Consider the following 15,663-nt stretch of genomic DNA (forward strand, 5'->3'; position numbering starts at 1 on the left):
GCAATCTTTACAGCTCATGCAGAGAATCAAATTTACTTCCAGAAAAAGCCACGTGGGACTGTATTTAGAATGTATCAAGGTGCACTTGTTATTATATGTTTAAAATAGCTAAAAGTTTGCATTTTTTTCAATTTGGCAATAAGAGATAAAACAACCACACTGACTGTAAGGTACGCGTTTTTCTTGCAAGTAAATATGACCATTTTTTCTTAGGGGATTGATGATCATTGATCATTCTCCAATATTTTTTTGCACCAGATATGAACTTCTTCACAGAAGTCTTAAAGATGCTTAGTTGCCTTTATTGAGAACAGCAACATCAGCACAAAATTGAGCTACTGTCAAGTGTTCCTGTACTAGGAAATAAGCATAAACAGTAATGGACCCAATATACATTATCCTAAGGAAATGTGATTTCGCACCTTTACAAGAAAAGTAACACAAGTCATAAAAGTATAATTTCAGAGGGTAAAAGAAGGTTTTATGAAATTTTTAAATACTGTATTTATTCGCATAATTTTCCTCTTTTTCTCAAAATTCGGAAGCGAAAAATTGAGGTACACTACAAAATATCGAGAATAATCTGCTCATAAATAACATCAAACAATTCACGTCATAATCAAATAAATGCTTAATACTAATATATAGCTACAAATAAATATTATACAATTTCAGTAATTATGGACAATTTTGTAGCTTTCTTTGTATCACTGTATATCACTTCTAATGCCTGATCTTGACATCTTAAATCATGGTGCTTAACTTCGCGCATAAAAATATTCTTAACAAAATTAATTTGTTAATTACCTATGTAAAAAAAATAAACGTACATATATTTTACAATGCACTACTTTCAACAGACAACAAAGCCAAATCATTTTCTTGTCGTCAGGGGTATCATAGCATTATAGAAGGGATGAATAAAAACCTGGTTTCCCATCTTATTTTTTCGATATTTGAAATCTTCAAGCAAGACGTTCTTGAAGGGAAAAAGAGTGCTCAATTTTGTTTAAAGTAAGAGGTGGAAATTATGCGAAGAAAATAAAATTCTGAAAAACATTTCCCAAAAATCTCGGAGAGGAAATTACTTGAGGGGGGAAATTAAGCAGCAAATATGGTAATTAAAAGTAACACTCTGTCAAAAATATGCATTAGAGCTAATGTTTACAATATACTCACGAATCAAATTCCACCATCTTCTGAATTCTATCCAATTTTAATAACGAATGATAATTATATTATAATTATATTCATTTGTAGCCCTTTTCTGAAGCTATAGTTTGTCTCTTTTCCACTGCATCATTTAGTTTTTTTTTCTACTTGGTTATGTAACGATGCTATATCAACTATGAGTTTATTTAGCGTCATTGGAATTGCTGATCGCAAGATGATATTTGGGGAGATGAGGCTGAGGATTCGCCATAGACTACCTGACATTTGCCTTATGATTGGAGAGAACCTCGGAAAAAACCCAACCAGATAATTGGCCCAGGTGGAAATTGAATCTGCGCCCGAATGCAACTCCGGAATGGCAGGCAAGCATCTTAGCCGACTGAGCTACAGTGGTGATTTGATTTTTAGTAAAGCTTTTGGCACAAAAATGATTATTTATTACAAATAAATAGTGAAAAAAGTGACGTACCGTACTGTAAGTGCAAAATATTGTAACATGAAGAAAGAATACAATTTTAACTGAAAAAATTAAAGGACTTATAACCTATTTAAAAAATAATACTGTCATGAAACATAATAATCATCCTAAAAGTTTACTTGCAAATTACCTTTCAACTGCACTCAAAGTGTCGCTGTAGGAATGAATTATTATTGTTCAGTTATTAACTTCACAAAACACAAGACAGATCACTTCACACGGATTCGGAAAACATAGCATAAGAGCTTGGAATGGGTTTACTCTTGATCAAGTCTAACAAATCAGCATCTTTTCGTTCTCTGATCATAAGTTTTTGCTTATACAGAGGTTGAAATATGCTGCTTAAGGTTCTGTGAAGAGGAGAGTGTGGCTTCCTTGTTCCAATATTGCACACTAGAATCGTCTTAAGGACTCGCAATCTTGATATGTGGTTTTTTTGTACTTTAACATGAAAGATTATTTTCTTCTCTATTTGAATCATTCTTATGTCTGCCATTTTCACTTCTTCACCATCTGTGTTCCTTTTGAAATTACTTCCAACCTTACCACATAGATGTTTCATTTCAAAAAATCTTTTTGCTATATAAATTAGGAAAATATACTTAGTATGATAAATATTAAATAATACATTAAAAACATTTATAGGTGAAGCCCAACACGCACTTTGTATAGACGATCTTTGTATTGATGTAACCTTCATTCTTAAGAATATTTAACAAAAAGGGCTGCTTCAGCACACCATTTGCAGACTACACAACTCACATACAAATCTGGACAAGAACAACTGAGAAACAATTTCAGTTATAAATGATGCACTGAACCACAAACATGGTGCATCTTCAGCTACGTCTTGGGAGTTACTATGATAAATGGGACTCGATTTCAGAGACCTTTTAACATGCTTCACCACAGAAAGAATATTATCACCTTAATTAAAAACTTGCAACTGATGGCACTAACATTGTTAAATTTGTTTACTGCATACATGTACAGTGAGAGAATATTCATTCATTTAGCGTTCTGCCCAAGGGCAGGTCTTTCACTGCAAACCCAGCTTTCTCCAATCTTTCCTATTTTCTGCCTTGATAATGTGTGTGTGTGTGTCTATATATATATAATTTTTTTTACCGTAATTGTCTGAATAGAAAATAAATTCCATATATTTGTCATTACTTTCTATTTTCTCGTCAATAAATTTGAAAACACAAGCTCTTATTTCTGAAGAGCCTTTATTTCCCTCTTCTTCATGCCAAACATAACAAAAGACCGCATCTTTAACTTTTACTTTGCAGATAGTGAAATTGCAAACATTGAGTTTAAACTTGTAATAAAAAAAGGGAAACATCACCCTACAGACAGGAAAGTGCAGCTTGTAGATTGTAACATGTTATAATTAATGTCCGACTACTCTGGATGACTAAAAGTCTAATTGAAGGGTTCAGAACCATAGTGGGCCAAGCGCCATTTACTAAAACAATAGAAAACAAGAGTTAAAATGAAGTTATTACCATAATTCAATGGAAACATATAGCAAGTAATATGGTATTCACTTAACCTTAACCTCCATTTTTAATAAATGGCGCTTGGCCCACTATGACTCTGAACCCTTCAATTCTGACAAGAACTTTGTTGCAATCAGAACTGGTTCTTGCATCATGACCAAGTCCCAGATTTTTATGTTTTAAAAAACTAAAATTAGATTTTTCTACCAATGTTTTGGGATTTTAAATCTTCTATTTAGGAATTTATAGATTTAACAAAAGAAAATTAAACAAGCAATCTTATATTAAAATATCCGTTACCATAATATTTTAAATCTAAAAACTAGCCTGATGATTCACGTGGTGATAATGAAATTTTTTATATAACTATTTACCAATATTAATACATATGAAGTCTATTAAGTTTACAAAACTGTATCTTTATTAAGTTATTACACCTGCAAACCACTCATTTAATTAGTTCTCCAAGACATTGAACAATGAAATATTTTTTTACAGATTTTCAGAAGTAAAAATCTCCTCATATCAATTCTTTAGAAGTAGTCTACTACGAAAGTGGATTGCTATTTGTACAATATAATTCATTTTGCTCAATTAAAGGGATCATGTCTAATATTAAAAAAACGTTAACTGAGCAAACTGAATGACTGAATTACATTGTACGAATAACTATGTTGAAGCCTGTATCATTAGTTCACTACTGAATGATAATTAACAGATCAAATTTCTGATGCTTTAGAACTATGGAGAGGTGGAGAGAACACTGGCTATTGTTTGCTCGTGTTATCATCACGTGATTGTGTTACATCTGACTCTGACATGTGTCTTTTCGCATTTTCTTTTAAAATTTGATCAATGCTTCTACAAACTGCTGTCCTCTGTATACACTGTCGCCACATTGTAGAGCTTTTCTTTCAAAGAACACCACCTACAATAAGGTATTTACATTGCAATGAACTGCAAAACTATTTCAGCGAGTTCCAATGTTACTTTAAAATAAGTAATATTTAGATATATAGGTTAAATACAACGAATTAGGTCTTTTTAGGTTCTCACAATGAAAATGGGAAAATTTAGGTCCTAAACTATGAATTAGGTTTTTTAGGTTCTATAAAATTTAAGTCTTTTATTCGTTGGTACAAAAAACGAAACAGAAAAGCGACATTTCGAGAATAACTAGATAGCAACAGAATAGGTTCGAACCTAAGAATCTAGGGCTTGACCATGACTGTACACTCACTCATGCTGTTTTGAAAATGCAGCAGTTTTTGGAAACGTAACAATATGTCGGTCATCCTACACACTCCACACTGGTCAAATTCGGGTCTCTGTGACTTTTCCTTGTTCCCAAAAATAAAGTTGAAGCTGAAGGGGAGGGAGTGCTTGATGAGCTTCAAGGAAAAAAAACCTGAAAGCATGGAGAAAGCACTGGAAATGGTGCATACATAAGATCCCAGGGGGACTATTGGGAGGGGATGAAGGCTAAAGTAAGTCTAAAAATTTTTTTCAGGCTAAATCTGGTAATATTTTGATAGCACCTCATATCAAAATGAAATTATGTAAAGTGAAAGAAAGTTGCTGGAAAATTTATAGTCATGAAGTCTGATTACTGGCATACTCTCTGTCTTTTACATTGAATTTAAAAAGTTATAATTAAATATACCACACCAAGAAATGAATGTAACTACTTACTTTGCCTATTTTTTATTGATGTTATTTCTTCATCAAAAACTTGTCCTGTACCGTGGGCAAAAGATTCTGCTGTGGCACAATACCCGTGGTGAACAAGGTAAGTAGATACCATCCTGAAACAATATTCATATTGTTCTGATGCAATGGTTATAAGCTATTGTGCTCACAACTGTTCTCGGTCACTGGGATCATGGGTGCACTGCAGTCTGCGAGCCACTAGATTCGCTTGACTTGTGACCTTCAATCCAACACACAAACAAAATTATTAATGGTGAGAAATATCTAACACTAGCCAAGTATGTTTTCATGTTTACTTCCTCTTTCATCATGTATTATTTGTGACAGAGTTCTTTCCAAGATGTTTGTGACAACAGTCTTATCATCATATCTCTCAAAGTTTGAGAACTTTATAAAGAACCAAGAAAATATCTCTAATGCACAGGATTTCATGTAAAGATAAAGATACAGCAGTGTGCAAATTAATCCGAACACGACATATTTTTACATTTTCTGTCATTGTTGGCCTCACAGCTGCTCATACCGCTGTAATTGACATCTGTAGTACGTGTAATTCCATTGTTGAAGGTCTGTCATTATTTTTTTTTATAATATGTGACATTTTGCCTGTCGTTTTGTACTTATAAGCATTTCAGTTGTGTTGAAGACAATACTGCAATCCTGTGTACATTCTGTCGTCTTCACAAATGGATACAACTCCACGAAAACGGTCTAAAATTATAACATTAGCAGAGCATTCTTCTATGACACAGAGGCAAATTGCTGCAGAATGTCACATCGGTTTGGCTACTGTTAATTCGATCATAAAACGATACAGGGAGACTGGATCCATCACACCCCAGAAAAAAGGAAACTGTGGCCGGAAAAGGAAGACTTCACCTGCAGATGATCGTTTAATTGTCAGGAAAAGTAAATTAAATCCTAGATTAACTGCTGTCGACTTAACCTGCGAGTTAATGGCTACCACTGGGGCGAATATTCACGTCACAACAGTGCAGCGTAGGCTTTTGGAAGCTGGACGAAGGGCTCGTAAGCCTATTAAGAAGCAACAAGCACCCAAATACCCCCCTAAAGTAATGTTTTGGAGTTGTTTTACACATGAAGGGCCTGGAGCATTAATACCTATCAAGGGAATGATGAATTCTGACAAATATATTCACTTATTGGAAACCAGAATCGTACCCCAGCTGCAAAAATCATTTCCGGATGGCAAAGGTGTGTTCCAACAAGACCTGGCACCACGACATACGTCTTGAAAAACTACAGAATTCTTCAACAAGAAGAATATTCAGGTACTCCCCTGGCCAGGCAACTCACCCGACATCAACCCCATTGAGAACTTGTGGTCAATTTGCAAAAGAAGAATGCAAAAAATGGATTGTTCTACAAAGGAGAAGATGATTTCTGCCCTCATTGGTGTATGGTTTCGCGATGAAGAAATGAAGAATATTTGTGGGAAATTATTGGAATCGTCTCAGAGCTGTTATTAGGAACAAGGGAGGCCACATAGATTACTGAGGTATGTCTTAGATCCTTTTTTTATCCAGTTTGAGTGTTTTTGCATAAGTAATTATGTTGTTCGGATTAATTTGCAGGCTACTGTACTTCCATGAGATATTCAAGACAATTCATGAAGTGCAGAAGAGTAGTCAAAGCAACAACCAAAACAACAGTTTGTAGAATAATTGGAGAGAAATAAAAATTACAAAATACCGAATACAACATGCGTAATGTAACACACACACTACAATTTCTTTTAAATAATTTTAATCTTACACTAACTTTAAAAATGTCTTGCTGTTTGTTGCCAGTTCATGAAATTTTATCATGAACAATAACTAATAAAAAGAAAAGGAAAAGAAAACGCTCATTAAATGTCTCTAATACGATATATTTCCATAATTCTAAAAGTTATAAATAACTGAATTACTGCATTTCTGTATTTAACAATGTATGACACTACCAAGCTAAGATGCTAGAAAACAGCTACTAGCTCTGATCATGGGTAAAAATGTTAGAAAACACCTATTATCTCTTAATCGTTCATTTCATTTGATGTCTATTTCCTTGTGCCAAATCTTCTGTGCAGAGCTACCAAATTAAAATTCTGAAATAAGCTGGAAATCGTGTTCGAAAAAAGCTGACAAAAAAAAAAAGCTGACACCACTAGTTATTATATTCATGAGAAAAATTATAAGTAAATACATTATCAATATATACAATAACAAATTATTCAGCTTTGAAAATGTGAAACACACAACACATACTGCCAGATTGCTATGAATTACTTTTATTATACTCTTCAATGACATGCCTGGTTTTACAAAAATATTTTTCATCAAATGCTTCTTCATGGCACTTTCCCTCATAGTCTAATTTGCAACGTACAATAAAAGAGAGAGTTGTATTTATGTACAATGAGGAACGAAACTGAGATTTATTTTGTGTGTTTAAACTCCTGATCACATATTAACAAATTGATCAGACTAATGCACTTTCAAGACAACTTTTATCAATTTCACTATACTGCCATCTAGCAATTACAGAAGAACTCATGTTATAACCCTGATGGAATTGCATGGAGTAATAGCTTGCAGCTATACTTCTATCTAGCGGTTGTTACCAAAAAAATTCATTTTCGACAGTGGAGATCCTAGTGGCTATGGGCATGGCCAATCTGATATATATATATATATATATATATATATATATATATATATGTGATTAGGGGTTTAAACTAAAAATTCTCTTCTGTTGTGTTACTGTGTGGTAATCTCATAATAAACTGTACAACTCTGCATAACTTTTCATACTTTGGATTGCCAGTACAGTTCAATTCTTTGTATAGATTCTTAAACACTTCTTCATTATCGGAACTATGGAAATTGTTTGTTAGATCTTTCTTCTGTTTACATTTTTAAAGCATAAACTGATCATACAAACAATTAATTCATATCATCATCTGAGAAATGAAGACCATCTTTATATCTATTGCAAAAAACACTGAATTTTGTCAAAGTTACTTCCTATATTATTTACAATGGCACATGTGCTATTACAAACATCTTCACTGAATAGCAAATTCATTTGAATATACTTGATGGAAGTAGGAAAGAAAGCCCTTGCCCCCTTCAAAAAAATATTGGCCTGACTTTCTCCAATACTTCCATTATCTATTAGCCTTTTGAGAAGCTGTTTACATGTCAAACCAATAAACAGCTCTGAATTTTCTAGTCGATTAGCTCTATTCATATGAATACTCGTAAGAATAGGATCAGACAGTGCATCAGTTTTTACAAACCAACAAAGCAATTTATGTAGCAAATCAGGCATCAAATCTTTTAAAAATTATATGCATGGCGACTCTTTCTGCAGAATGAGACTGAAAGAATTAAACACAGGTAATACACCCTGGAAGAAAAGTAAATAAACTTCTGTTGCAAGGGATGCAAGGAATAGTGAAGTGCATTCCATAACCTCTCCTATCCAAAACCCAACCTCAACCTGCTCGTGGTGCAACCTGCTTTTACAAACGAGGCTCTGGGGACCAAGTAATGGCGGTATAACCACACTATCAGAAATAGAGGAAATGCTATTTCATCTCTTACGCTGGCCTGCCATGGCGTAGAAATGTTCCACAAGTGGTGCTTGTGAGAAAGGTCTGTGGACTCTAAAACTCCTCCCGGCCAGGTCCGATGGACCCATTAACCAACGACAGGTGTGGCCCTCCAGTCATACTGGGGGTTTACGTGAGTGGGTGATGTAACCACCATTACAAACAAAAAATTGGTGCCCACTTAAAAAACAGTTACACTTATGCTAATTAATAGATCATCTACAAACCTGTGAAGTTCTACCTGATGGATCCACCACAGAGAAATATTGGAGAGCAAGAATGCTAATGGCTTCATTGCCAAAACCCGGCATTAGATAACAACAACTTCTGTCATGGAATCATCAAATGAGTCTTAAAGTCTCTATAAAAGTTCTATAGCAGCACTTCTGAAAAAGCTGACAAATGGGTATTGCAGACTGACAAGCTGACGAACTTTAGAAAACGCTGATGCCAGCTTTAAAAGCTAATACTCGGCAGCACTGTCTGTGTTCAAGAGGTAATGCAAGTTTCACATCTAATTCATTAGTAATTGTATCAATCACAAGCATTTCGTGAGTATGGTACCGTATTTTCGCGTGCATTGCAGCATATGTGTAGGTATAAGCTGCATTTCAATTTTGAGACAAATTTGGGGGGGGGGGAGAAAACTATTGTTCTTGCAGAGAGCCTAAGACAAAAGCACACTGAGAAATTTCGGCAACATTGAAAATTTTCTAGCTCATGTCGTCCAATAATGGGACCACATGGAAAGGTTAGGGGTTGCAGACTATGTGGTAGTAGGTATCTATTGAGAAAGAGTGGAAGTAAAAGTAACAGAATTTTTAATAATTTATCTCGAGTACAGGCCTCACCCCAATACTTGAAAAAATAATTTAGTAAAATAAGTGTCATGATGATGACCCAATGAGTAGAGCACCGGATTTTCACGCCAAAGGACTCACAAGTAAACCTTCAGGTGGGGTAAAAAAACAAAGACTTACCTTTATTACCATTCGATTAAGCATTAAAAGCAATGCAAAATACGTAAATTTTACAACTCGAACGCAATGAACACCAGAGATCGCGACCAATCAAGATCAAGTTGACATGGACTACTTAGATTGCAAACAACTATACCACGCTGCAATGCTAGACGCGAGAGCGAAGACAGTACTACTGTAGACGAGCTGTCAGCTAGTTTGTACCTTGCAGTTTATTGTGTAATGTTATGTGCAGTGAGCTGAAGAAGATGAACCCAGTGAAATGTCGTGGAAGGAACTTGAAATTGTTGATAATATATATGACTTATTAAAGAGTTATGAATCGGAAGCAGTTGAAGAAAGTCATACTCTGGACACTGATGAAAATGAACCATGAAATGATGACAATGTCATGCCTCATGTACGAGAATGGGAGACTGAAAAAACAAATACTACGTCAGAAGAGGAATTAAGTACTTAAGTTCTCGATACGCTCCGTCCCCTCCCAAAACATCCCGAGTCATTGACTTTCAAGAAAAATGTGAAGTAACAGAGTATTGGATTCTGCCAGGTGTACCGACAAACAAAAAGAAAAAGTTTAACCATAGGTCATGGAGCAGTATGAAGCATAAATTCACGTGGTTAACACACGAAAGTCAACTGTCCAAAGATTGTAACTCATAAGTCGTATTTGGTGGTATGATTTTGGACAGTTTGGGCATGTACAATGATGATCAAGTGTTTAATACAGACGAATGTGGGTTCCATAAGGAAATGCCTTTCGGCAGAACATTAGAACGTCAAGGAACCAGTAAAGTGTATGGTGTCGTGCAATCCAAGGGGGCAACTACACATTCCTACACTATAACGCCGGTGGTTTCTAAAGCTGGAAAACTGATGCCAAAGTTACTACTTATTCTCCAAGAACCAAAAGGTATAAGTCAAAGAGTTGCGGAACGCATTTTCCAGAGTGATAACTCTAGTAAAATAGACTTCGTCGGGAAAAATGACCAAAAAATATGGATACAATTCTTACGAGAAATATTCCTTCCTAATTCTGCAACTTGCAATCTTCTGCTGTTGGACTCGTATGGTGTCCACTGCGACGAAAATACAATTAAGCAACTGTTAGAAGAAGGGGACTATGGTCTTGAAAAACTAGTAGTTAAAATCATACCACAAATACGACTTATGAGTTGCAATCTTTGGTCAGGTACTTTTTTCGAATGTATAAGCATATGATTTGACACATTTCTCATAACGTAGATTTTGATGATTCATCTGATACATTACAACAACGTAATAACAATATACTGAAACTACAGTCGCTTGTTTACCAGAAGTTTCCTTCTCCACGAATCCAACAGGCGCATGGATATGGTTGGGTGTTAGCTGAATTGGAATCCAAAAGTGGACAACGTTTTCAAAACACTACAGAGCACTGTAACCGAAATGTACAAAATCAGCCGTTATAAAGTGCGGGTGGTGTACTGACAATTTGTGTTTCCAACATTTTGCATTAGCTATCACTGTTGTGCGACATATGTTTCTGGATAAAAACAAATGAGATACTGGAATACGATGCGTTAAGTAACATGATGACCACATCATCGTTTTCCTTCTTATACATTAATCGCTAGTTGAAAGTGTGTTTTCTTGCTACTTGAAGCCTCGTGTTCTGGGCTGTGTATCGCGCTTGATAATTGCAGTCGAGTTACGAAATTTTAGGATTATTCATATTTTATTATACTGATTCCAAAAATATAAGTTTAATTTTCATTGTTTTTTACCTCAGGTGAAGGTTTACTTGTCAGTTCTTATTTCAGAGCGTCCTTACGGAATTTATGGTGGACAAAAATGGCATTGGGGCAAACTGTCTTAGAATGCCACCATTCTCTCTGCGTCATTCCACGGTTTTACAACAAATCACAATCATATTGTTACTGCAGAAAATAACAGGAAACTAGTGCGCCAGAGCAAGGCTGTAAGTATTCAGGACTGGCATAATGAGGTGAAAGAAACTGTATATAGTTTCACGTAAGCAAGAAATGTGCCAAATCATTTCAGTCTAGTTTAGGTCCAAGAAATGTAATTTCATCCTAAAATACTAAATTTAAGGCATTTTAATGGGTTATAATAAGACTAACGAATCGCAGCAGATCCTTCACTATTCGATGCTGCAATGCCTTCCTTCACCAGCTGTACATCTAATCAGAGATTTTTTTCCAGACTTCTTTGTTTCTCACATGGTTAAAAGCAATGGGCCATGGATTATATTTCAACCATTATCTGATTAGATACTGCCATGCCAAGTTGAGGTCACGATCCTTCTCAGCAAGTTATGTAATCAACCCTGCCCATGTGGATGTCACGTGGTAAATTGTGTTTCTGATTCAAGATACGCAAAAAGAGCTATAGAATACATAGACATAGAGGAAGAACAACTCTGTTCTCAGATTCCACTTAGACTTACTGAGACTTGAACCTGGACCTTCAGTATGGCAAGAATTAGACGGACAATTCACCTAACAAAGAATTTACAGGTATTCTAATTCTGATTATTCACCAAATTATAAGCAAGTCAATAAAATAATTTCACTTTAAAATACAATATATCAAGAATTTTAGCCAAATGATAATGTATTAGACCTTCCAGTAAAAAATCTTCAGAATTATCTTTCTTCCATCAAAAGTTATTATTAGACAATAATATTATTCTTCTGGAGAAAGGAAAATAAAGTTCCAAAAATAGTCCTGCCTATCTCGGTACAAAGTTTTGCAGGATTTCTCTGCAACAGACGTACGATCTTTAATCACATCGCTAAGAGTACTCAAAGGAACATTGTGATGTGCTGTCTTTTGACGATGTAATTATGTATTTTCTCTTAGAGATAATTTAAGTATAGTATCTGATTTTATTAGTTTACTTATTATTGAAATTTATTTCATATAGTGCCCCAAGAATATCTAATAATTTTAAATTTAAAAATTAAGGTTTCAGTAGTATAACTGGTGTCTGGTGTGACTCTCAAAGGTCTATCTCGCAAACTTCTGTACAAGAAGGATAGATAGGTAAGGTAAGGTAAAGTAGATTAGATAGGTATGGTGGTTAGGTAGATAGATAAAGTAGCTTAAATGGGTGGGTGGGTGGGTGGGTAGACAGACAGACAGACAGACAGACAGACAGACAGACAGATAGATAGATAGATAGATAGATAGATAGATAGATAGATAGATAGATAGATATAGACAGACAGACAGAGATAGATAGGTAGGTAGGTAGGTAGGTAGGTAGGTAGATAGGTAGATAGGTAGATAGATAGATAGATAGATAGATAGATAGATAGATAGATAGATAGATAGATAGATAGATAGATAGATAGATAGATAGATAGATAGATAGATAGATAGATAGATAGATAGATAGATAGATAGATAGATAGATAGATAGATAGATATTAGACAGATAGATAGATAGATAGATAGATAGATAGATAGATAGATAGATAGATAGATAGATAGATAGATAGATAGATAGACAGATAGATAGAGATAGATAGATATAGACAGACAGACAGACAGAGATAGATAGATAGATAGATAGATAGATAGATAGATAGATAGATAGATAGATAGATAGATAGATAGATAGATAGATAGATAGATAGATAGATAGATAGATAGATAGATAGATAGATAGATATTAGACAGACAGATAGATAGATAGATAGATAGATAGACAGATAGATAGAGATAGATAGATATAGACAGACAGACAGACATAGACAGACAGACAGACAGACAGACAGACAGACAGACACAGACAGACAGACAGACAGACAGACAGACAGACAGACAGACAGACAGATAGATAGATAGATAGATAGATAGATAGATAGATAGATAGAGACAGACATAGATAGACAGATAGAACACTTATTCCTTTTATAGTAGTAGTAGAATTGCAGCAGATCTGAAAAGGAAAAATAACTACAGAAAACTGCCCAGAACTTTATTAAAAACCCATAATAGTTATATAATGACGAAGATGAATAAAATCGGTTCTCAGGATGAAGCTAGTAAGTATTGAATGAAGTTAATTATTTTTCTAAGTTACTATAAAAGATTTTATGACACATGTCACTGCTAAAATACATAAATGTTAAAGAAAAATAATTCCCGTTAAAATCTGTAATTCATCTCTATAGTATCACGGAGAACCTACAAAATGACTGTGAAATCTGGCGAACTTACTTATGTAATGTGGCTTGCCATTCCCCCTGGTTGTCAGGCACAGGGTATTGGTGAATGGTAAGCTGAGTCCTAGCACGCAGTTCTCGCATCATATCTTCTATATCAAATACAAACGGTGCTTGTCCGAAATTGGCGTCCACTACTTCTCCTGGCGTCTGAAGTCCAACAGTTGGATATAAGTTTGGCTAAGAAACAGAGAACACTCGTTTTATTTGATGTACAACTAAATATCACTGTAAAGTTACAATTATGTTCATGGCAATCATGATTTACGAATGTAATGACAACATCGACCATTCACAAGGAGTTATAGCTGCTTACAGAGCTTATTTCCGAAGACATTCTGAGCATAAAAAAAAAGACATATAAACATGAGTCCTATTCTCAATATTTTCAGAGTTACATTAATTTGAAGTTGTTTGCAAAATACTTTATTTAGTCTTAAGGGTAAAAGAATATACATCTCGATTACACAACTTTTAACACTATATCACTTCGGAACGTGTATTATATGTTTTTCTCGTGTTAAATTCTATTGTATCTGGTTAACATTTTTCGGCCTTGTATGGGCCTTCTTCAGAACTGGTTGCTGGTCTTGGCGCCTTTTGTTTTGTTTCCTGTGGGAGTGTGTTTGTGTAGTGTAATGTAGAAATTCCATATGCACAATACGTCACAAATGCTAACCACACCTACAAAGACATCAACACAGACATGGAAATTCTACACATTCAACCAAAAAGCCAGAAATTAAACACACTAGAACAATACGAAATATGTTGTTGTTTTCTAATGCCAGGCATTTGACAATAGTCATTTGACCTCTTGCACTCCAATATTTTTCAAAGATATTGTCATGGTTAGCCACTGACGCACAGATTTTGAGATGTTCTGAATCCATTTCTTGATTTGAGTTGCACAATGGACAGTTAGGAGACTGATATATTCCAATTCTATGCAGATGCTTGGCCAAACAATCATGGTCTGTTGCCAATACGAAATATACAGACACATAAAAACACATCCAAATGAAATTCTCAACACACAACTCAATTTCAGAACACACACACTCTTTGACTCCACATTACACTACACAAACACACCCCCACAGGAAACAAAACAAAAGGTGCCAAGACCAGCAACAACCAGTTCTGAAGAAGGCCCATACAAGGCCGAATCATGTTAACCAGATACAACAGAATTTAACACGAGAAAAACATATAATTACATTCTGACGGTAAAAGAATATTATAAATAGAGAATGAACTATTAAGAAGTATAATTTCTTTAATTTGCTAGTAGTCTAAAGTTAAAAATGTGTTGTTAATTCCTTCATTGCTTTGTACAGATTTTTTTTTTTTCAATTTATAACTAAAAATTACATGAATAATTATTCAAGTCTGCTTCACAAGGAGTTTTACCTGAAAGCTACATTTTTTTAAAAATCACATTATTCTTACGCACTTATCACAACAATTGTTACAAATCACACGACTTCTAGCAACTTGATTATTTAAACTCTTAAAGAGTTTACAAAAGTCCAGTGGCGTGATTTGTAACAATTATTGTGATAAGTGCGTGAGAAAAATGTAATGTTGTAGTTAAAAATAAAAAAAAAAAAATTCTGTACGAAGCAACTATGGAATTCACAACACATTTTTAGCTTCAGAATACTAGCCAATTAAAAAACTGAGACTTCTGATTAGTTCACTCTCTACATGTAACATTCTTTTACCCTTAAAACTAAAGAAAAAAAAAAAGTATTTTACAAACAACTTCAAATTAGTGTAACTCTGAGATTATTGAGAACAGGACCGAAGTTTACATGACATTTTTTTGCTCAAAATGTCTTCACAAATATGATCTGTAAATGGCAGTAACTCCTCGTGAATCACCCTGTACAAATCATTTATTGCTGAAAGAGACCTGAGTTAGGATTTGTAAGGGCATGAATGTCATAAATCAAGTTAAATA

The 15,663-nt window shown here is 34.5% G+C and overlaps 1 protein-coding gene across 1 annotated transcript in view; it reads right to left on the reverse strand.

Annotated features, from left to right (window-relative positions):
- RanBPM (Ran-binding protein M) overlaps positions 1-15,663 on the reverse strand; it is a 163,172-nt gene that overhangs the window by 29,265 nt on the left and 118,244 nt on the right. Inside the window, exons 4-5 of the mRNA XM_069831372.1 lie at positions 13,693-13,877; positions 4,846-4,958 (exon numbers count right to left, since the gene is read on the reverse strand). Of these exons, the coding sequence (XP_069687473.1) occupies positions 4,846-4,958; positions 13,693-13,877 (298 nt within the window). The remainder of the gene's footprint in view (positions 1-4,845; positions 4,959-13,692; positions 13,878-15,663) is intronic.

Source organism: Periplaneta americana, chromosome 7 (assembly GCF_040183065.1).
Source record: "Periplaneta americana isolate PAMFEO1 chromosome 7, P.americana_PAMFEO1_priV1, whole genome shotgun sequence".
NCBI classification, from domain to species: domain Eukaryota; kingdom Metazoa; phylum Arthropoda; class Insecta; order Blattodea; family Blattidae; genus Periplaneta; species Periplaneta americana.